Source organism: Macaca fascicularis, chromosome 19 (genome assembly GCF_037993035.2).
Source record: "Macaca fascicularis isolate 582-1 chromosome 19, T2T-MFA8v1.1".
Classification (NCBI taxonomy): Eukaryota; Metazoa; Chordata; class Mammalia; order Primates; family Cercopithecidae; genus Macaca; species Macaca fascicularis.
This window is the reverse complement of record NC_088393.1, coordinates 61,032,364-61,057,290: the sequence shown is the minus strand read 5'-3', so window position 1 is coordinate 61,057,290 and position 24,927 is coordinate 61,032,364. Positions and strand designations below refer to the sequence as shown.

The 24,927-nt window shown below is 38.6% G+C and overlaps 1 protein-coding gene across 6 annotated transcripts in view; it reads left to right on the top strand.

Annotated features, from left to right (window-relative positions):
* ZNF677 (zinc finger protein 677) overlaps positions 1-24,927 on the top strand; it is a 47,385-nt gene that overhangs the window by 5,335 nt on the left and 17,123 nt on the right. For 4 of the 6 annotated variants that reach the window (XM_005590198.5, XM_065535926.2, XM_015441975.4 and 1 more), the window contains exons 4-5: positions 6,242-6,395; positions 15,444-24,673. In XM_005590198.5, the coding sequence (XP_005590255.3) occupies positions 6,242-6,395; positions 15,444-17,014 (1,725 nt within the window). In that variant the 3' untranslated portion in view covers positions 17,015-24,673. Of the gene's footprint in view, positions 1-6,241; positions 6,396-15,443; positions 24,674-24,927 lie in introns of those variants that run through there. The other 2 variants (XM_074024564.1, XM_074024563.1) reach the window with 1 other exon arrangement.

The following is a 24,927-nucleotide window of genomic DNA, read 5'->3' as shown; positions in this document are numbered from 1 at the left end:
AGACCTATGAGCAGAACTTCCTGTCATCAGAGAGGCAGGAGCAAATTCTGATTATACTACTTGTTGTTAAATACTACATTTCTTTTGTAGTAAGCATCACATGATATATATATATTTTATGATAGAATGTCACACAGTGATGCTTAGGGACTAAGGAGTAAAACATGTTGTCCAGTCCACCATCACTCACTGTCTCCATCAGGAACTATTGTTCATTCTCTTCAATGGAAGAAAAATCATAAAAATCATAACTTAATTTTAGAAAACGTTTAGTGAATATTTTGTTGTGATATTCTGTTTTGCAAATTTGTATATTTGTATACTGTATGTCTTCATTTCGTTTTTAGGCTGGTAAACAGAGATAACTTGAGTTTTTGCTTTCTCATTGGAGCATTCTCTTACTGAAGACACATACAGTTTTTCTCTGTTATAAAGAATCCGCATTGGCTGCTTGGGAGCAGGCCAACTGTACTACAGCTGTGTGAGGATTCCTCCAGGTTGGGCAATTTGAAGCATGATTACTGGCTTAATAATGATGTTTCTGAGGAAGTTCAGACACTGCACTTACTAAAAAATACTTTAAATCAACTATCTTAACCATGCTCAGACAGCTGAAGTAAACGGTGGACAAAGAACTAAAGGAAAGTAGGACAACAGTGTTTCAATGAGTATCAGTAAAGACATAGAAATTATTAAAAAGAAGTGAAATAGAAGTTTTGGAGCTGAAAAGTATAATATGAAAATTTCAGCTATAAAGTTTCAAGAGTAGATTGACAGAATACAGAATTAGCTAACTTAAACTTTAGGTTAATTGAAATTATTTAATCTGAGCAGAAGAAAGTGAAGAAAAATAAAATGTAAGAAAGCTTTGGGACACCATGAAGCATAGGCATGTATGCTTAATAAAAATTTTCGAAGAAAAAGAGAAAGCAAAAGGCAGAAAAAATATTTGAAGAAATAAGAACTGAAACCTCCGAAATATATAAAGAGTATGAATCTGTATACCTAGGAAACTCAGTGAACTTTAATTGTGATAAACTTATAGAGATCCAGAGCAATACACATAATCAAACTGTGGAAGGAAAAAGAATCATGGTAGTAGCAACACAGAAATGATTTGTCATGTACAGTGATCCTCAAAAAGATTAACAGCCAAATTCTCATCAGAAACTATGGAGGCTGGAAATTAGTGGAATGACATATTCAAAGTTTGAAAGGAAGAACTATCCAGCAGGAATTCATATCAGGCAAATTATCCTTCAGAATTGACAGTGAAATTGAGATCCCCAGATAAACAAGAGCTGAGGGAGTTTGCATTAGTGGACTTACCTGCATGAAATCTTAAACAAAGTCTTTTAGGCTGAAATAAAAGGACACCAGCAGTACCTTAATGCCGTAAGAACAAATTAATACAGGTAAAATACCTACATAGGTATAAATATAAAAGCCAATATTACTGGTTTTTTAAAAACCTTTTTAATATGATTTAAAAGGCATGTATAAAACAATAATTGTAAATCTGTTACTGGCTATAAAATGCATAGAGAAGTAATTTTTGACGGTATGAAGAGAACCAGCCAGAGCTGTATAGAAACAGAAGTTGTTATGCAATTGAAGCTAACTTAGCATCCATTGAAACTTAATTATTACCAGCTTCTGATGTAAATTTTAATCCCCAGGGCAACCATTAAGAAAATAGCAAAAATGTAAAGAAGGGAACCGAAATGATATACACACACAAACTTATACACACAAGGAAGGAAGGGAATAATTACAAAACAAAAAAGATAGGCATATAAAAAATAAGTAGCAAAATGGTAAAAGTAGTTCTTTTATCAGTAGTTACTTTTATCTGACTGAAGTGGATTAAATTCTCCATTAAAAGGCACTTATTGGAGGAATAATTTTTTAAAACTATGATTTCACTATATGATATTTATAAAAGACTTCCTTTAAAGACACAAATAGTCTGGAAAGTATAATAAAGGGATGTGAAAAGGTATTTCATGCAAATATTAAACCTAGCTGGATAGCTATACAGATAGCAGACCAAATAAACTTTAAGTCAAAAATTGATAGGCCGGGCGTGGCGGCTCAAGCCTGTAATCCAAGCACTTTGGGAGGCCAAGGTGGGCGGATCACAAGGTCAGGAGATCAAGACCATCCGGGCTAACCTGGTGAAACCCTATCTCTACTAAAAAATACAAAAAACTAGCCGGGCGATGTGGCAGGTGCCTGTAGTCCCAGCTGCTAGGGAGGCTGAGGCAGGAGAATGGCGTGAACCCGGGAGGCGGAGCTTGCAGTGAGCTGAGATCCGGCCACTGCACTCCTGCCTGGGCGACAGAGCAAGACTCCGTCTCAAAAAAAAAAAAAAAAAAAAAAAAAATTGATGTCAGAGATGTTGAAGGACGGTAAATATTGGGGTTAATCCATCAAGAACATGTAACCGCTATAAAAAATATGGATCAAATATCAAAGCCCCAAATATTTTGGAGCAAAAATTACAAGGAGATACAGTCCTACTATAATAAAGAATTCAATGCTCTCTTTTTAATAATGGATAGAACAACCATACAGAAGATCAGTAAGGAAATAAAGGACTTGAACAACACTTTAAACCAAGATTATCTAACCCATGGAACACGGACTGCATGTGGCTCAGGATGGCTTTGAATGTGACACAACACAAATTTGTAAACTTTATTAAAACATGAGATTTTTTTGTATGTGTTTTCTTTTTTTTTTTAAAGCTCATCAGCTGTCATTATTGTTAGTGTATTTTATGTGTGGCCCAAGACAATTCTTCCAGTGTGGCCCAGGGAAGCCAAAAGATTGGACACCACTGCTGTAAACTACACCGAACAAGCATGGAAAGAAAACTGCACTCAGTAAAAACAGAATCTGTACTCTTCTCAAATGTACATAGAATATTCTCCAGGATAGACCACATGTCAGGCCACAGAACAAGTCTCAGTACAAAGCTAGAACTCATAAAACTGTGTTCTCACACCACAATCGAGTGAAATTGGAAATCAATAAAAGGAAAACTGAAAAACTCAGTTTTAAATGAATTTTAACTTCCTTATTGAGGTATGATTGACATAAAAAAGCTATACATATGTAATGTATACAATTTAACGAGTTTAGAGATAAGTATACACCTCTGACACCACCACTGCAATCTGTCATAAACATATCCAATGCCTCAAAAAGTTTTTTTCTGCCATCTTTATTATTTCATATTTTTATAATACAACCTAAGAACTACTGTCTTAACAAATTTTTAAGTATACAATACAGAATTAACTATAAGCACTGTGTTATTCAGTAGATCTCTAGGACTTTTTCATCTTGCATAACTGGTACTAATTACTACCTCACCATTTCCCCACTCTGCACCTAGCAACCACCATTCTATTCTCTGTTTCTATGAGTTTTACTGTTTTCAGTTCCTCATGTAAGTGGAATCATGTATTTGTTCTCCGTGTGGCCTATTTCATTTATATAATATACTCCAGTTTCATTCAGGTAGTCTATGGCAAATAGCAGAATTTCCTTCTTTTTTAAGGCTGAGTAATATTCGTGTGTGTGTGTGCGCGCCACATTTTCTTTATCCAGTCATTCCTTGATGGACATTTAGACATGACTTGGCTATTAAGAATAAAGCTGCAATAAATATGGAAGTCCCTATCTCTCTTCAAGATCGTGATTTTAATTCTTTTGGGTATATATCCAGTAGTGGAATTACTAGATCATAGTCGTTTTACTTTTACTTTTACTTTTATTTTTATTTTTATTTTTTCCTGAGATGGAGTCTTCCTCTGTTGCCCAGGCTGGAATGCAGTGGCATGACCTCGGCTCACTGCAACCTCTGCCTCCCGGTTTCAAGCAATTTTCCTGCCTCAGCCTCCTGAGTAGCTGGGAGTACAGGCGCCCACCACCACACCCAGCTAAATTTTATGTTTTTCGTAGAGATGGGGTTTCACCATGTTGGCCAGGCTGGTCTTGAACTTCTGATCTCGTGATCCGCCCACCTCGGCCTCCCAAAATGCTGGGATTACAGGTGTGAGCTGGTGGCCTATTTTTAGTTTTCGAGGAACCTCCATACTGTTTCCATAGTGGCTGCACTAATTCATATTCTGACCAACATTGTACAACAGTTCCCTTTTCTCCACATCCTGGACATTGCTTGTCGATTTTTTTTTCTTTAATGGTCATCCTGATATATGTGAGATCATATTATGTTGTTGATTTGCATTTTCCTGGTGATTAGTGATATTGAGCACCTTTTCATATACCTAATGGCCATTTTTATGTTCTCTTTGGAAAAAATGTCTGTTCAGCTCTTTTGCCCATTTTTTATTGGGTAATTAGTTTTTTTGGCTCTTGAATTGTAGGAGTTCCTTACATTTTTTGGATATTAACCCCTTCTCAGATACATAGTTTGCAAATATTTTCCCATTCCATAAGTTGCCTTTTCGTTTTGTTGGTTGTTTCTTTTGGTGTGCACAAGTGTTTTGGTTTGATGTAGTCCCGCTGGTCTATTTTTGCTTTTCTTGCCTGCGCTTTTGGTGTGATATCCAAGAAATCATTGGCAAGATAATGTCAAGAACATTTTCTCCTGTGTTTTCTTCTAGGAGTTTTACAATTTCAGGTAAAACTAAAGACACAAGGTAAATTGAGTAAATTTACCTTGAGTCTTTAGTCAATTTTGAGTTTATTTTTATTTATGGCATAAGATAAGCATCCAGTTTCATTCTTTTGCATTTGATGTACAGATTTCCTAGCACTATTTACTGAAGAGAGTGTCTTTTCTCCATTATGTATTCTTGACACACTTGTCAAAGATCAGTTGATTGTATATGTGTGAGTTTATTGCTGGCTTTGTATTCTAGTCCTTTTGTTTTGTGTCTGTTTCATGCCAGTACCATACTGTTTTGATTACCATACCTTTGTAATACACTTTGAAATCAGGAAGTGTGATACTGCCAGCTTAGATATTCTCGCTGAAAATTGCTTTGGCTCTTTTGGGTCTTTATAGTTCTATATGATTTTTTTTTTTTTGAGATGGAGTCTCACTGTGTGGCCCAGGCTAGAGTGCAGTGGCGCGATCTTGGCTCACTGCAAGCTCCGCCTCCCAGGTTCACGCCATTCTCCTGCCTCAGCCTCCCGAGTAGCTGGGACTACAGGCGCCCACCACCACGCCTGGCTAATTTTTTGTATTTTTTAATAGAGACGGGGTTTCACCGTGTTTTGCCAGGATGGTCTCGATCTCCTGACCTCGTGATCTGCCCGCCTTGGCCTCCCAAAGTGCTTGGATTACAGCGTGAGCCACCGCACCCGGCCATAGTTCTATATGAATTTTAGGATTATTTCTTATATTTTTGTAAAAAGTGCCACTGTGATTTTGATAGGTATTGCATTGACTCTGTAGATTGCTTTGAATAATATGGACATTTTCATAGTATTAATTTCCTAAGTTCTTGAACATAGAATATCTTTCCATTTATTTGTTTTGTCTGCTTTAATTTCCTTCATTAGTATTTTATAGTTTGCAGCATGCAAGTCATTTACCTGTTTGGTTAAGCTTATCTTATGTTAAAGTCACATGGGGAGTGACTGCTTAATGGGTACGGCATTTCTTTTGGAGATGATAAAAATGTTTTTGAACTAGACAGAGGTGGTGGTGTATAACTTTGTGAATGTACTAAATGCCACTGAATTATACTTTAAAATGGCTAATTTTTTTGTTTTATTTTGAGGTGAAGTCTTGCTCTGTCGCCCAGACTGGGGTGCAGTGGCATGATCACTGCTTACTGTAGTCTCCACCTCCCAGGCACAGGTGATCCTCCCACCTCAGCCTCCTGAGTAACGGGGACCACAGGCCCATGCCACTGTGCCCAGCTAATTTTTAAAAAATTTTTGGTAGAGATGGAGTCTCACTTTGTTGCCCAGACTGGTCTCAAACTCCTGAGCTCAAAAGGTCCTCCCGCCTCAGCCTCTCAAAGTGCTGAAATTACAGGTGTGAGCCACTGCACCCAGCCTAAAATAGCTAATTTTATGTTACGTGAATTTCATCTCAATTAAAATAAAATCAGGGATATATAAGTTGCTTACATTAACTCACATAAATCAGTCACATCACTCTGGCCAAGTGAATATTTACACCTCTTTTCTGTCATTTTGTGTGAAAATAAGAAATTTTCCTGTGTCCACTTGGTGAAGTGTGTTTTTATTTCAGGGACTGTTTACATTCAAGGATGTGGCCATAGAATTCTCTCAAGAGGAGTGGGAGTACCTGGACCCTGCCCAGAGGGCCTTGTACAGGGACGTGATGTTGGAGAACTACAGGAACCTGCTCTCTCTGGATGAGGATAACGTCCTTCCAGAAAACGGTAACCACTCTTGTACATCTTTACATTTTTCCTTGTGAGTCTCTTGGGAGCCCCCAATATGCTTGTCTGAATCTGATCCCTGTTCTGAAAGGGGAGATTGAAACTTTTTGATTCAGAGTGGAAATGCTTCATAATGTGGCATATAGACTTTAAACTTCCCCTTTCGTCAGAAGTTCTGCACGTAACCAGGTTTGATGAGTGGTGGTTCCAGAACATCAGTACTTACAAAACCTTATGGAAAACACTTTAAAGTATCTGGTATCATGGGTTTATCCCCGTGCCTTTGAGTCAGTAGTTTTTTCAGAGTCTGCATATTTAAAATAATCCCTAAGCATTCAGAAGAAGGCAGTTAGTTGACTGATTTATTAAATCATTTTGGGAAATCGTTTTCCAGACCCATCTGTAATATCCTCTCTTCATAGCTGAACAAAGGGCTGGGAATGTATCCAGGAAAAGCACAACACACCATGTTTCTTTTTTCTTTATAAGTTGAAATCTTTCCTGAGCTGAATATTATCTTCATTTTTGGAGCATAGGAAAGAGTCCTAGACTATGGAGAGTGAAGTGAAAATAGTGGAAAAATCAGGTAGGTCAGAATATGAGCACAAATAAGCACTCGGATGGCCACAGAGTAAGCTACTCCATTGAGTATTGTTTGGGAAACTCTGCAAATGGGAAAGATCAGTGGGAAAACAAAAGTTTATTTCTTATGAGCTCTCAAATTAAAGTCCACACCCCCTCCCACTGTCCCCCAACACAGTTATTCAAATGTGTAAAATGTTGAACTCCAACTCTCCCATGATGCCCCAACTCATGCAGACACAAAAGCAAAGGTACTATCATGACCTGCAATACTCTGTTTGGCCCCTCTGATCATTTTGGTCTTTTGGTTTTGAGAGGGACCAAGATGGCTATTTTTAAGGACTGTCTTTTTGTGTATATAATTTCATCTGATATGTGGTTTTCAGTCTGTGCAGATCAGAGCTGGGGCCTTTGTAGCCCTGGCTCCAGAACCTATTCAGTTTCTATTCCCATTTCTTATACCTGCGAGAACTTTTCAGGAAAATGGGAAAACAATGGCTCCCCCCAGATGTATCTGGGGTTCCCTGAAATTTCAAAGACTGTCAGTCTCTTTACTTGTTCAAGCCCCTTGGCCATTCCTTCAGTTCTGCTTTTGCCACATGTGTGTTTCTAAAGGGGAGGCTTTTCAGATTGTTACTCAGCAGTAATATAAAGTGGACCTCAAGCAAACTCCAGCAGACCTGCAGCTGAGGGTCCTGACTGTTAGAAGGAAAACTAACAAACAGAAAGGACACCCACACCAAAACCCCATCAGTATGTCACCATCATCACAGATGAAAGGCAGATAAAACCATAAAGATGGGGAAAAAGCAGTGCAGAAAAGCTGGAAATTCAAAAAATCAGAGAGCATCTCCCCCTCCAAAGGAACGCAGCTCGTCGCCAGCAATGGAACAAAGTTGAACGGAGAGTGACTTTGACGAGTTGAGAGAAGAAGGCTTCAGTCGATCAAACTTCTCAGAGCTAAAGGAAGAACTACGTACCCGGCGCAAAGAAACTAAAAACCTTGAAAAAAGAATGGATGAATGGATAACTAGAGTAATCAATGCGGAGAAGACCATAAAAGAACTGATAAGAGATGAAAACCATGACACAAGAATTACGTGACAAATGCACAAACTTCAGTAACCGACTCGATCAACTGGAAGAAAGAGTATCAGTGATTGAAGATCAAATGAATGAAATGAAGCAAGAAGAGAAGTGTAGAGAAAAAAGAGTAAAAAGAAATGAACAAACCCTCCAAGAAATATGGGATTATGTGAAAAGACAAAATCTACATCTGATTGGTGTGCCTGAAAGTGAAGGGGGAAATGGAACCAAGTTGGAAAACACTCTGCAGGATATCATCCAGGAGAACTTCCCCAACCTAGTAAGGCAGGCCAACATTCAAATTCAGGAAATACGAAGAACACCACAAAGATACTCCTCGAGAAGAGCAACTCCACGACACATAATTGTCAGATTCACCAAAGTTTAAATGAAGGAAAAAATGTTAAGGGCAGCCAGAGAGAAAGGTCGGGTTACCCACAAAGGAATGCCCATCAGACCAACAGCAGATCTCTTGGCAGAAACCCTACAAGCCAGAGGAGAGTGGGGGCCAATATTCAACATACTTAAAGAAAACAATTTTCAACCCAGAGTTTCATATCCAGCCAAACTAAGCTTCATAAGTGAAGGAGAAATAAAATCCTTTACAGACAAGATAATGCTGAGATATTTTGTCACCACCAGGCCTGCCTTATAAGATCTTCTGAAGGAAGCACTAAACATGGAAAGGAACAACCAGTACCAGTCACTGCAAAAACATACCAAATTGTAAAGACCATCAACACTATGAAGAAACTGCATCAACTAATGAGCAAAATAACCAGCTAATATCATAATGACAGGATCAAGTTCACACATAACAATATTAACCTTAAATGTAAATGGACTAAATGGTCCAATTAAAAGACACAGACTGGCAGATTGGATAAAGAGTCAAGACCCATCAGTTTGCTGTATTCAGGAGACCCATCTCACATGCAGAGACACACATAGGCTCAAAATAAAGGGATGGAGGAAGATCTCCCAAGCAAATGGAAAACAAAAAAAAGCAGGGGTTGTAATCCTAGTCTCTGATAAAACAGACTTTAAACCATCAAAGATCAAAAGAGACAAAGAAGGCCATTACATAATGGTAAAGGGATCAATTCATCAGGAAGAACTAACTATCCTAAATATATATGCACCCAATACAGGAGCACCCAGATTCATAAAGCAAGTCCTTAAAGACTTACAAAGAGACTTAGACGCTCATACAATAATAATGGGAGACTTTAACACCCCACTGTCAACATTAGACAGATCAACGAGACAGAAAGTTAACAAGGATATCCAGGAATTGAACTCAACTCTGCACCAAGCAGACCTAATAGACATCTACAGAACTCTCCACCCCAAATCAACAGAATATACATTCTTCTCGGCACCACATCACACTTATTCCAAAATTGACCACATAGTTGGAAGTACAGCACTCCTCAGCAAATGTAAAAACAGAAATTATAACAAACTGTCTCTCAGACCACAGTGCAATCAAACTAGAACTCAGGACTATGAAACTCAATCAAAACCGCTCAACTACATGGAAACTGAACAACCTGCTCCTGAATGACTACTGGGTACATAACGAAATGAAGGAAGAAATAAAGATGTTCTTTGAAACCAATGAGAACAAAGATAAAACATACCAGAATCCCTGGGACACAGTTAAAGCAGTGTGTAGAGGGAAATTTATAGCACTAAATGCCCACAAGAGAAAGCCAGAAAGATCTAAAATTGACACCCTAACATCACAATTAAAAGAACTAGAGAAGCAAGAGCAAACACATTCAAAAGCTAGCAGAAGGCAAGAAATAACTAAGATCAGAGCAGAACTGAAGGAGATAGAGACACAAAAAACCCTCCAAAAAATCAATGAATCCAGGAGCTTGTTTTTTGAAAAGATCAACAAAATTGATAGACCACTAGCAAGACTAATAAAGAAGAAAAGAGAGAAGAATCAAATAGATGCAATAAAAAATGATAGAGGATATCACCAAGACCCCACAGAAATACAAACTACCATCAGAGAATACTATAAACACCTCTACGCAAATAAACTAGAAAACCTAGAAGAAATGGATAATTTCCTGGACACTTACACTCTCCCAAGACTAAACCAGGAAGAAGTTGAATCCCTGAATAGACCAATAGCAGGCTCTGAAATTGAGGCAATAATTAATAGCCTACCAACCAAAAAAAGTCCAGGTCCAGACGGATTCACAGCCAAATTCTACCAGAGGTACAAGGAGGAGCTGGTACCATTCCTTCTGAAACTACTCCAATCAATAGAAAAAGAGGGAATCCTCCCTAACTCATTTTATGAGGCCAACATCATCCTGATACCAAAGCCTGGCAGAGACAAAACAAAAAAAGATAATTTTAGACCAATATCCCTGATGAATATTGATGCAAAAATCCTCAATAGAATACTGGCAAACCGAATCAGCAGCACATCAAAAAGCTTATCCACCATGATCAAGTGGGCTTCATCCCTGGGATGCAAGGCTGGTTCAACATATGCAAATCAATAAACGTAATCCATCATATAAACAGAACCAAAGACAAAAACCATATGATTATCTCAATAGATGCAGAAAAGGCCTTTGACAAAATTCAACAGCCCTTCATGCTAAAAACTCTCAATAAATTCGGTATTGATGGAACATATCTCAAAATAATAAGAGCTGTTTATGACAAACCCGCAGCCAATATCACACTGAATGTGCAAGAACTGGAAGCATTCCCTTTGAAAACTGGCACAAGACAGGGATGCCCTCTCTCACCACTCCTATTCAACATAGTGTTGGAAGTTCTGGCTAGGGCAATCAGGCAAGAGAAAAATAAAGGGTATTCAGTTAGGAAAAGAAGAAGTTAAATTGTCCCTGTTTGCAGATGACATGATTGCATATTTAGAAAACCCCATCGTAGTTAGGAAAAGAAGAAGTTAAATTGTCCCTGTTTGCAGATGACATGATTGCATATTTAGAAAACCCCATCGTCTCAGCCCAAAATCTCCTTAAGCTGATAAGCAACTTCAGCAAAGTCTCAGGATACAAAATCAATGTGCAAAAATCACAAGCATTGTTATACATAAGTAACAGACAGAGAGCCAAATCATGAATGAATGAACTATTCACAATAGCTTCAAAGAGAATAGAATACCTAGGAATCCAACTTACAAGGGATGTAAAGGACCTCTTCAAGGAGAACTACAAACCACTGCTCAGTGAAATAAAAGAGGACATAAGCAAATGGAAGAACATACCATGCTTATGGATAGGAAGAATCAATATGAAAATGGCCATACTGCCCAAGGTAATTTATAGATTCAATGCCATCCCCATTAAGCTACCAATGACTTTCTTCACAGAATTGGAAAAAACTGCTTTAAAGTTCATATGGAACCAAAAAAGACTCCGCATTGCCGAGACAATCCTAAGCCAAAAGAACAAAGCTGGAGGCATCACGCCACCTGATTTCAAACTATACTACAAGGCTACAGTAACCAAAACAGCATGGTACTGGTACCAAAACAGAGATATAGACCAATGGAACAGAACAGAGCCCTCAGAAACAATACCACACATCTATAACCATCTGATCTTTGACAAAAACAAGAAACGGGGAAAAGGGTCCCTATTTAATAAATGGTTCTGGGAAAAATGGCTAACCATAAGTAGAAAGCTGAAACTGGATCCTTTCCTTACTCCTTATACGAAAATTAATTCAAGATGGATTAGAGACTTAAATGTTAGACCTAAAACCATAAAAACCCTAGAAGAAAACCTAGGTAATACCATTCAGGACATAGGCATGGGCAAGGACTTCATGTCTAAAACACCAAAAGCAACGGCAACAAAAGCCAAAATTGTCAAATGGGATCTAATGAAACTAAAGAGCTTCTGCACAGCAAAAGAAACTACGATCAGAGTGAACAGGCAACCAACAGAATGGGATAAAATTTTTGCAATCTACTCATCTGACAAAGGGCTAATATCCAGAACCTACAAAGACCTCAAACAAATTTACAAGAAAAAAACAGCCCCATCAAAAAGTGGGCAAAGGATATGAACAGACAATTCTCAGAAGAAGACATTTATGCAGCCAACAGACACATGAAAAAATGCTCATCATCACTCACCATCAGAGAAATGCAAATCAAAACCACAATGAGATACCATCTCACACCAGTTAGAATGGCAATCATTAAAAAATCAGGAAACAACAGGTGCTGGAGAGGATGTGGAGAAATAGGAACACTTTTACACTGTTGGTGGGACTGTAAACTAGTTCAACCATTGTGGAAAACAGTGTGGCAATTCCTCAAGGATCTGGAACTAGAAATACCATTTGACCCAGCCATCCCATTAATGGGTATATACCCAAAGGATTATAAATCATGCTGCTGTAAAGACACATGCACACATATGTTTATTGCAGCACTATTCACAATAGCAAAGACTTGGAATCAACCCAGATGTCCATCAGTGACAGACTGGATTAAGAAAATCTGGCACATATACACCATGGAATACTATGCAGCCATAAAAAAGGATGAGTTCGTGTCCTTTGTGAGGGCATGGATGCAGCTGGAAACCATTATTCTCAGCAAACTGTTGCAAGAACAGAAAACCAAACACCACATGTTCTCACTCATAGGTGGGAATTGAACAATGAGATCACTTGGACACAGGAAGGGAAATATGCACCAGGGCCTATTGTGGGGAGGGGGGAGAGGGAAGGGATAGCATTAGGAGATATACCTAATGTAAATGATGAGTTAGTGGGTGCAGCACACCAACATGGCACATGTATACATATGTAACAAACCTGCACGTTGTGCACATGTACCCTAGTACTTAAAGTATTACAATAATAATAATTTAAAAAGAATCTGTGCTCTGTCTGTTCACCTCTCCCTCCCCCTGGCACCTGGCAACCACTGATCTCTTTACTGTCTCCACAGATTTGCCTTTTCCAGAATGTCATATAGTTGGAACCATATGGTATATGGCCTTGTCAGATTGGCTTCTTTCACTTAATAATGTGCATTTAAATTTCTTCCATGTCTTTTTATACCTTGATAGCTCATTTCTTTTTAGCACTGAATAACATCCCTTCATTGCACACACTGTGTAAAGAATGACTTTATACACTTCATTGCACACACTGTGTAAAGAATGCTTATACACAGGACAGCTTACGCAGGACAGCAACATGATCTGGTCACTGTCTAAACAACATGTGCAAGACAAGGTGACTCATGCTATCTGAGAGCAGTGGTGCTGTCACACTATAGGTGACACAGCTCAAGTCCCATATCTGCCTTGAAACATTGCTTCCTACATTCCTGGTACTTGCTGTGACTTATAATCTGTCCTGCCCTGGGTGGGCAGTGGTGCTTAGTGCTGTGAACATGGCATCTTAGGCTGCACAGGCAGGTTCAGATTCTGCCTCTCATATTTGTTTTCTGTGTGAGTGAGGGATAGATATGTAAACCTCTTCAGCCCTTTGTTGTGGTATGAAAAGGTGTAATAATTTACCTCAAGAGGATTTAAATCAATTAATGCTGTTAGAGACCTTCATAACTTGCATAGCATTTAGTATGCTTTGAAAAGTTACCTTTATTAATAAGATATGTCAAGTGTCTGTCATGTTTCTTATGAGATTGACCTTTGCCTGCATTATCTTACATGTTTTATTTTTTGTAATTTTTTTCATATCAACATTTTCTGTGACGCTACATAATAAAATGTTAAAGCACATAGCTTTCATTATACATATATATTTTTTTGGCCATAGAACTGGAAAACTAGATGACATTTCCTAGTCCGGGAGTTTCTCTGTATACTGCTATGATATAACTGCAGGCGTGAAATTATTTCAGACTCCCCTCCTAATTCTTCATCTTTATAATAATGTGCATTTACCTGAAGCTGATATTTCAAAATTTAGTGATTCTCAACATATTATTTTTCCTGTTGTGTGTTCCTTCTGTTTTTTCTGTAGGTCATAAGCAATAATTCTTTAGAATTTCACTGACAATTGTGTGTAATTGTGGTTATTAACCTGCCTGTTAGATTTTCACAGGTTACTAAAAAGTGTTTTGTTTTTTGTTTGTTTGTTTTTTTTTTTTTTTTTTGAGACGGAGTCTCACGCTGTTGCCCAGGCTGGAGTGCAGTGGCGCGATCTCGGCTCACTGCAAGCTCCGCCTCCTGGGTTTACGCCATTCTCCTGCCTCAGCCTCCTGAGTAGCTGGGACTATAGGCGCCCGCCACCGCGCCCGGCTAATTTTTGTATTTTTTTTTTTTTAGTAGAGACGGGGTTTCACTGTGGTCTCGATCTCCTGACCTTGTGATCCGCCCGCCTCGGCCTCCCAAAGTGCTGGGATTACAGGCTTGAGCCACCGCGCCCGGCCATGTTTGTTTTTTTTGAGACAGAGTCTTGCTCTGTTGCCCAGGCTGGAGTGCAGTGGCGCGATCTCGGCCCACTGCAAGCTCCGCCTCCTGGGTTCATGCCATTCTCCCGCCTCAGCCTCCCAAGTAGCTGGGACTACAGGCGCCTGCCACCACGCCCGGCTAATTTTTTGTATTTTTTTAGTAGAGACGGGGTTTCATCGTGTTAGCCAGGATGGTCTCGATCTCCTGACCTCGTGATCTGCCTGTCTTGGCCTCCCAAAGTGCTGGGATTACAGGCGTGAGCCACTGCGCCTGGCCTTTATTTGTTTTTATGATGATTTACAGATGATGGTTTTTCAGTATATATTATGCAATATAACCACCATGCACAAATTTTGTTAATGCTACAAAATGCACATTCTACATGGGTATAGTAGTTTTATAACAAGTATTCATATTTGCAATTTGTAAATATTCAAAATTTTATTAAATTCTTCCTAATTTTTCCTTGCAGTGTTTTTTTTGCAATTATGAATTGCCATTTTTAAATATTTTTATTAGATAAGTTTGAGCTGTGCCTTACCTTTTATTTGTGTATAATACTTATGTACTAAATAATGCATTACTATTTATTTATCTTCTAATATGAGACTACAATATAGCTATGCCAGTTTACGTGTTCCTTGGAGTGGTGGTGGAAAAATACCTCTTCTCTCAGGGTTTATGTGGATTTACATAGTATGAGTGTTTCAGCTATAGGGAATTTAAACTGTGCTTAAAGTAATTTGTTGCACGTTTTGTTACTATGTTACTTTATTGAGGACAGCTTGTCCCTTTGTGTTCTTAAACGTTTAAAGATGATTGAGAAGCTTCATAACTCTGTTCGTTGTAAATCTTAGTTTTCTTGTAATATTATGTATTTTAATAAAATATTTACCTTGCAACTCTATTTGATGGAAAGCCTGTGGTTTTTTATCTCTTTCAGATATTTCTGTTGGATTTACAAGCAAGGGATTATCACCAAAGGAAAACAATAAAGAGGAATTATACCATCTGGTGATATTAGAAAGAAAGGAAAGCCATGGCATCAACAATTTTGACCTCAAGGAAGTCTGGGAAAATATGTCTAAGTTTGACAGCCTGTGGGACTATGATGCAAAAAATTACAAAGGAACGCCTTTGACGTCTAACAAAAATCTCACTCCCAGAAAAGATCAACAACATAATAAATCCTCAATACATTTCTCTTTAAAGCAGAGTGTTTCTATAAGAGATAGTGCATACCAATATTTCATACATGACACGCCATTTATAAGGAATTTGTTAAAACTGAAAAATAACATAAGGTATGTTGGAAACAAATACGTGAAATGTTTTGAAAATAGAATTGGATTAAGCTTACAGGCACAGCTGACTGAACGACAGAGATTTCAAACTGGGGAGAAAATGTATGAATGTAATCCAGTTGAGAAGTCTATCAATAGTTCCTCAGTTTCACCACTTCCTCCTTGTGTCAAAAACATTTGTAATAAATATAGGAAGATTTTGAAATACCCTTTGTTACATACACAGTATGGGAGAACACACATTAGAGAAAAATCATACAAATGTAATGACTGTGGAAAGGCTTTTAGCAAAAGTTCGAACCTCACTAATCATCAGAGAATTCATTCTGGACAGAGACCTTACCAATGTAAGGAGTGTGGCAAAGCCTTTAACCAGTGTTCAAACCTCACTAGGCATCAGAGAGTCCATACAGGAGAGAAACCATATCAATGTAATATATGTGGCAAGGTCTGTAGTCAAAATTCAAATCTTGCAAGTCATCAGAGAATGCATACTGGAGAGAAACCTTACAAATGTAATGAATGTGGTAAGGCATTTATCCAGCGTTCACATCTTTGGGGTCATGAAAGAATTCATACTGGAGAGAAGCCTTACAAATGTAGTGAATGTGACAAAGCCTTTGCTGAGCGTTCCAGCCTTACCCAACATAAGAGAATCCATACTGGAGAGAAGCCTTACATATGTAATGAGTGTGGCAAAGCTTTTAAGCAGTGCTCACATCTCACTAGACATCAGAATATACATCCTGGAGAGAAACCACACAAATGTCATGTGTGTGGCAAGGCTTTTATCCAAAGTTCAAGTCTTGTGGAACATCAGAGAATTCACACTGGAGAAAAACCTTACAAATGTAATAAATGTGATAAAGCTTTTATCAAACGTTCACACCTTTGGGGTCATCAGAGAACTCATACTGGAGAGAAACCTTACAAATGTACTGAATGCGGCAAAGCCTTTACTGAACGTTCAAATCTTACTCAGCATAAGAAAATCCATACTGGAGAGAAACCTTACAAATGTACTGAATGTGGCAAAGCTTTTACCCAATTTGCAAACCTTACTAGACATCAGAAAATACACATTGAAAAGAAACATTGTAAACATAATATACATGGTAATGCTTTATTCCAAAGTTCAAACCTTGGGGATCATCAAAAAATTTATAATACAGAAAAATGTATCAAATATAATGAGATAAAAATTAAATAAGTATTCAAGCTGTACTTAGCATCAGGGGTTCCACTGTGAAAAGAAACCATATAAAATGAAAATGTGCTAAAGCCTTTAGCTATGGCTTGTACCTTACTTGATACCAGAATATACATCTTTGAGATAAACCACACAAAGATAACGTGTATGGCAAGGCTTATCCAAAGTTCAACCTTGTGGAACTCACAGAATTCTTACTGTGGAGAAGCCTTACAAATATAATGAATGTGAACAGCTTTATAAAAATATTTACCCTATTATGGATATAACAGAATACATTCAGGATGGAAACCATACAAATGTGGCAAGTCCTTTAAGCAATGTTCTGACTTCAGAATACACCATTCATTTTGGAGAGAAACATTACAAATGAAGGTGATAAATTATTTTAAATTTCTCAATGGAAATTCATCCTTATACGAAAGCATTTTGTCATACAAAAATTCAGGATAGAGGGAACTAAGTCTTTATTCCTTCTTGAAGATTAAGTGATTGATGTTAAATTCACAGACAATTTTAAAAAGTCACAAACTCATAAGATGGTGTGTGTCAGAGGAGCAAGGACATCTGTGGAAAGATGTAACTCTTCAGTGTTAATTTTTTATTCAGTTATTTCATATTGTTTATTGATGAATTTACACCTTGAAATTTGAAATATGTTGATGTTAAATCTTCATGGCATGCTTTTCATTTATCATGTTTGTCTCAAGGAATGGATGTAAGATGGAAGGGACTACTTCCAAAGGTGTGGCTTATATATATTATTGAAACCAGGAAAAAGCAAGAACACTAATTTTTTTTTTTTTTTTTTTTTTTTGGAAACAGAGTCTTGCTGTGTTGCTGGAGTACAGTGGCACGATCTCAGCTCACTGCAACCTCTGCCTCCCGGGTTCAAGCGATTCTCCTGCCTCAGCCTCACGAGTAGCTGGGATTACAGGCATGTGCCATAATGCCTGGCTAGTTTTTTGTTTTGTTTTCTTTTTTTTTTTTTTTTTTTTTTTTTGAGACGGAGTCTCGCTCTGTCGCCCAGGCTGGAGTGCAGTGGCCGGATCTCAGCTCACTGCAAGCTCCGCCTCCCGGGTTCACGCCATTCTCCTGCCTCAGTCTCCCGAGTAGCTGGGACTACAGGCGCCCGCCACCTCGCCCGGCTAGTTTTTTGTATTTTTTAGTAGAGATGGGGTTTCACCGTGTTAGCCAGGATGGTCTCGATCTCCTGACCTCGTGATCCGCCCGTCTCGGCCTCCCAAAGTGCTGGGATTACAGGCTTGAGCCACCGCGCCCGGCCTTGTTTTGTTTTCTTTGTATTTTTAGTAGACATGGGGTTTTGCCATGTTGGTCAGGCTGATCTTGAATTCCTGACCTCAGGTGATCCATCCGCCTTGGCTCCCAAAGTGCTGGGATTACAGGCGTGAGCCACTGTGCCCAGCCAAGAACACTAATACACAATATCCTATAAGAGCATGGGGGTTTGTGACAGAAGAGAGGTAAAACTATTGTCTAACATATGCTTTATGTGGTCAGGACCCCTTAGAATTGTTGATATGACTGGGGACCTTTGTCGATTATAGGAAAGATAGGTTACACTACAAGATGACCATGAAACAAGAAGAGTAGGACGGGACATTGAGAGATTTCATGGAAGTAAAATGGTCAGTCACTAGAGACTGCATATGTGGTAGAAAGAAATGGAGGGGGAATGATGATCACCTCTCTTTTGAAAGGTAGTAACTGTTGCATATCACAGATTATTGAACGTAGGTCTTCTTTTTGGAAACTGAAGAGAGAATGGTTACCATAGAGGACAGTCCAGCAAAAGAACCAGAGTAGAGTGTTCTTATAAGGGATTCACATTTGGCCCCTGAGATTGCATTTGATACTCTTTTATTTAGAATATATTATACTTCTCATGTCTTAGTAAAATATAATTATTTTTAGTAACGCTGAATAAATCATGTGCCTTCTGTCAACCCAAGCATATCCCACCTCATTGGGACACTTAAACACTATAATACATCATTAGACTCTCAAGGTTGAATGTCATCTATAACAATTTCTATCCATGTTATGTTCAAACAGTATACAATTTGAGAAATACATATTCATAATTTGCACTTGAAATATTTTCTCCACACTCTGCCCCAGGTGTCTTCTATGGCTGTAATGCAAATGCCATGCCATAGTGGTACAATATCAGACCCCCTGAAACCTGCCTTCCCATTCATGAATGTGCACTGTGCGTTCATATTTCTACATGCCTTTTTTCTACATAACTTTCTGCATGCCTTTGCAAGAATGGCTTGTACCTTCTTTTACATGAGAGGAAAATACAAATGTAAGCATATGAAAATTATTAGTAAATAAAATTTCTGAAATAATAACACAACTTCTTTTTTTGTACTTGGAGCACTCCATGAAATAATTTGAAAAAAATCAGTGTTCATGAGTTTCCTCTTAATAATGAACATAGACAATGGAATTTTTAAAAAAAATAAACTAGAAACCTCATGTATTTAACATTTTTTTTTTACTGATTTGCACTTGTCACCACTCCACTAGAACAGGAGGGAACCCCATGCAAAGTTTGGTTTAGATTTCAGGATCAGTGCTACTCTACATCAAAGTATTATAAGAATGTTTATTTCAAAAGGCTTTCTGGAGAGAACAGGGTAGACTTCCCAAGCTGGTGGCTAGAGAAGGCAGTGAAAGATGACTGACTTGGGGTGTTATGATGTTTATCTGGTAGGGCTGGAGTGAGTACTCATCTGTGGTTTAAATATCCCACTAGCCAGCTGGGCATGGAGGCTGACATCTGTAATGTCAGCACTTTGAGAGGCCCAGGCGAGAGGCTTGCTTGAGCCCAGGAATTTGAGACTAGCATAGGCAACATGGCAAGACCCTGTCTCTACAAAATTTAAAAATTAGTTGGGCATGGTGGCACATTTCTATAGTCCCAGCTACTCAGGAGGCTGAAGCAGGAGAATTCATTGAGCTCAGGAGTTGGAGGTTACAGTGAGCTAGGATCATGCCACTGCACTCCAGCCTAGGTGACAGAGCAAAGCCCTGTCCAAAAAAAAAAAAAAAAAATCAATTTCTAGGCCAGGCACAGTAGCTTATGTTTGTGATTCTAACACTTTGGAAGGCCAAGATGGGCAGATCGCTTAAACCCAGGAACTCGAGACCAGCCTGGGCAAACTTTGTCTCTATAAAAAACACCCCCACCCAAAATTAACACTTGTTAGTACCTCATAACTTCATTCATTCATTCGTTCATCTGTTTATTTATTTATTTATTTATTTATTTATTTATTTATTTATTTGAGATAGAGGCTAACTCTGGTGCCCATTCTGGAGTGCAGTGGAGCAATCTCAGCTCACTGCAACCTCCACCTCCCAGGCTCAAGTGATTCTCCTGCCTCATCTTCTCGAGTAGCTGGGACTACAGGCATGCACCACCATGCCTGGCTAATTTTTGTATTTTTAATAGACACAAGGTTTCACCATATTGGCCAGGCTGATCTTGAATTCCTGACCTCAAGTGATCTGCCTGCCTAGGCCTCCCAAAGTGCTGGGATTACAGGTGTGAACCACCATACCCAGCCTAGTACCTCATCACTTTGTGTTGCTGAATAATATTCTACAGTTTGTCTATTGATTCATTGTTTGATGGAGATTTGAACTCTTTCTACTCTTTGAAATTAAGCTATTATGGGCCAGGTGCAGTGGCTCATGCCTGTAATCCCAGCACTTTGGGAGGCCGAGATGGGCAGATCACGAGGTCAGGAGATCGAGACTGTCCTGGCTAACACGGTGAAACCCCGTCTCTACTAAAAATACAAAATATTAACCTGCCTGGTGGCGGGCACCTGTAGTCCCAGCTACTCGGGAGGCTGAGGCAGGAGAATGGCGTGAACCTGGGAGGCAGAGCTTGCAGTGAGCCGAGATCGCGCCACTGCACTCCAGCCTGGGTGACACAGCAAGACTCAAAAAAAAAAAAAAAAAAAAAAAAAAAAACGAAAGAAAGAAATTAGGCTATTATGGAATATGCTGCTATGAACAACTTTCTACAAAATGTTTTTGCAGATACATGGTTTCACTTCTCTTGGGTATGTTTGTAAACATGAAATTTCTGGGTCATATGGTAATTATTGGTGATTATCTTTTTGTGGATCTGCCAAACTGTTTTCGAAGGCACCTGCACCATTTTACTTTTCTATCAGCAATGTTCCATTGTTCATTTTCTGCACTTCCTATCGATTATTGATGTTTGTAGTTGTTGGGTTAGCAGTAGTAATAGTATATACCCTTCTAGTCACTTACAAGTGATATTTCATTGTGGTTGGATTTTCTTAATGATGAATGTTGAGTATCTGTTCATATGCTATATAGCCATGTGTATCTTCATTGGAGAAATGTCTACTCAAAAATGTCTTTTAATATTTTAAAAATCAGATTGTGTTTTTGGTTGAGTTGTAAGAGTTATTTTATATTCTGAATACTACACCCTTATGACATATATAATTTGCAAATACTTTTTCCACTTCTGCGTCCTGTTTTTCCACTTTCTTAATAGCATTTTTAATTTCGGCAAAGTTGGCAAGGTTCTTTGGCTCATACCTGTAGTCTCAGCACTTTGGGAGGCCCAAGAGGGAGGATCACCTGTGTCCAGGAGTTCGAGACCAGCCTGGGCAACATAGTGAGACCTCATCTCTACCAAAAAATAAAAAATTAGCTGGGTGTCATGGCATGCACCTGTAGTCCCAGCTACTTGGGAGGTTAAGGGGAAAGGATGGCTTGAGCCAGGGAGGTTGAGGTTGCAGTGAGCCACGACTGACACTGCACTCAGTCTGAGTGACAGAGTGAGACTCAGGACCAATACAGTAATGCAGGTTGTGATGAATAAACTTTGAAAACATGGAATTAGCTTTATTCTGAATGTTTGTATCAGTCTGTGTTTAGAAAAATGTATACAATTATTTCAAGAATAAGAATAGTTATATAAGTTAAGAATATTGGAGGTGCTTGAGCAGTAAAATGTGTGGAAGACTCCAGTAGGAATATCAAAGAAAAATAGTCACTGGCAGCTTCAGTGAGAAACCATAGCTCATGGAGATGTCTTAGAAGTTACTGCTTCTGGCTGCTTGATTGGGATTAGAGATGGTGAAGTCTGTGCAGTATTCATCTGAGATTAATGGCTTAGTGCTTCACTTCTGCCTTTCCTATTCCATTCAGGTTTTCCTTTAAACAGCATTTTAAATTTTTTAAATTTTTTATTTATATTTATTTGTTTTGAGACTAGGTTAAGAAATGGGCTAATTTTTGTATTTTTGGTAGAGACAGGTTTTCGCCATGTTGCCCAGGCTGGTTTTGAACTCCTGACCTCAAGCAATCCACCCACCTAGGCCTCCCATAGTGCTGGGATTACAGCTGTGAGCCACTGTGCCCATCCCATGCAGGTTTTTCTCATTGGCAAAGTTTAGCAAGAACCATACAGGAAAAGCCTTCTGGAAAACAGTTCTGAGCACCAGATTGCAGTGGTGGTAGTGTTAAGTGGACAAAGGATATTGCAGTATAGAAAAGTAGCTGAGACATATTGACCTCAAAACTAGAAATGGTTTTAGAAACTTTGAGAGGGAATGCAAATGGTGCCTAACGTCTTTGTTCAGTGATTTTGGGTAGCTGCGGTATTACTCTTTTAGAAAATGGTGACTCGGTGCTGTGTTTGAATGTATTCCCCAAAAGTTCACGTTGGAAATTTAATCCTCAAATCCATATGTTGATGGTATTCAGAGGTGGGAGCCTTTGGGAGGTAATTAGGGATAGATGAAGTTATGGGGGCGGATCCCTATGTTGGGATTAGTAGCCTTAGAAGAAGAGGAAAAGAGAGCTGAGCTGGCATGTTTCCTCTCTCTCACCATGTGATGACTTCTGTTATGATGCAGCAAGAAGGGCCTCACCACATGTGGCCCCTCCGCCTTGGACTTCCCAGCCTCTAGAACTGGAAGAAATAAATTATATATGTAAACATACATAAATTATATACATACATATAAATTACCCAGGTCAGGTTTTCTGTTACAGCAACAAAAAATGGACTAAGACACAGGATAGGCTGAGGTTTGGAGGAGGTATTGTGAATATCTAAAAAAATTGGCAGTGGAAACGTGACACAGTGATTTATAGCAATTGATGAGCATCACTGAGGAGGAAATGATGTAGAAAGACAGATTTTATTGTCCTTTCCTTGCACTTCAGGCCTAGATCTCTAACAGTTTATAAAGAAAGAGGGTATTGCTAAAGCTGTCTAGGCTTTGCTTTTAAAAATCTTGTAAGGAATGGCATGTCCTGTCGTGCCTGGAGACACAAAACCATTTTTTGTTAAATCCCAGAAGCTTACTGTATAAAATGAGTCTTTTCTGTCAATTGCACCACTGGGATAGTTGACCCTGTAGGGCAACTGATGCTTATGTGGTAACTCAGAGATGGAGGTGCTTCCATATTATGGTTTCTGCATCTCAAAAATAGGCCTCTGATTATTGCAAAGGAAACGAGCAAGAAGGTCACACTTAGTTTTAAGTGGTTTGGCCTGAAAGTGATACATTACACTTACACCCTGTTTGACAAAACTGGTCTCATGGTTTTAACTTGAGGCAAGGTGGCTGAGAAATTAGGGGAATGTTGGCTATATATGTGAAGCTGTTAAAAGAGTGAGGAAAGTCAGGGCTGGGCGCGGTGGCTCATGCCTGTAATCCCAGCACTTTGGGAGGCAGAGGCGGGCAGATCACAAGGTCAGGAGTTCAAGACCAACCTGACCAACATGATGAAACCCCGTCTCTACTAAAAATACAAAAATTAGCTGGGCATGGTGGCGTGCTCTTGTAATCCCAGCTACTCTGGAGGCTGAGGCAGGAGAATCACTTGAACCCAGGAGGCAGAGGTTGCAGTGAGCCGAGATCCCGCCACTGCACTCCAGCCTGGGCGATGGAGCGAGACTCCATCTCAAAAAAAAAAAAGAATGGGGAAAGTCATATTGGAGTGATCGCCACCATAGCTAAAAAATAAGGTATAGAATATCATATATGGTATTCTCTTTGTGATTAAAAAAAAAATCTAAAATTAATACCTATCAAGAAACCTATTTAAAAAAATAAAAAGTTCGAGAAGGCAAATCAGAATAGGATTTTCGTATATTTGTAATATAATTTTGACTTTAGAGACAAAAAAATTTTACATGGGGAAAAACAACAAAAAAGGAAACTAAAATTGAAAACTAAAACAAGATGGGATGATTCATTTTTTGGAACAAATATATCCTTAAACATTTTAAAAGTTCACCCCAATTGAGTATATTCTATGTACCCGAGGAAATCCTGTTAAGGTCTTTAATGCTTCATTGGAAATACAGGCTCCCTCTGAAAATTCCCGAGTTATGATATAACAGTTAGATTACCTTTAAGTTGTAGTCTAATATGAAAATACATTTGGAAGTGTATACATCTCTCACTTTAAGGTAAGAGGGCATGCATTTTTTTAAAAATCTCAAATTCTTTCATTTTCCTACTTTGATAGTAGAATTAGAATATATTAAAACTCGGAGAAATATTTTCATTTAGATACAAATAGAGCTCAATAGAAGTAAATCTGTAAGTTAAAAAAAAAAAACACTAAGGACAGTTTGATAATTTTTGTCTTTCATTTCGAACACCTAAAAACAGGCCATAGGTTACATAGAATATTAGACTCTCAGGATAAAGAACAAAGTCAGTTGATATAATCTGGCTCTTCCCAAAATTATGGTGACTACGTTGTCATTGATATAATTGGTAACAGGTATGCAGCATGTTTGTGGATTTTGCTGCTGTTGGTTGAGAAAGGGTGTCCCTCTGTCCAGCCCCAGCTGCAGTGCAGTAGTGTGA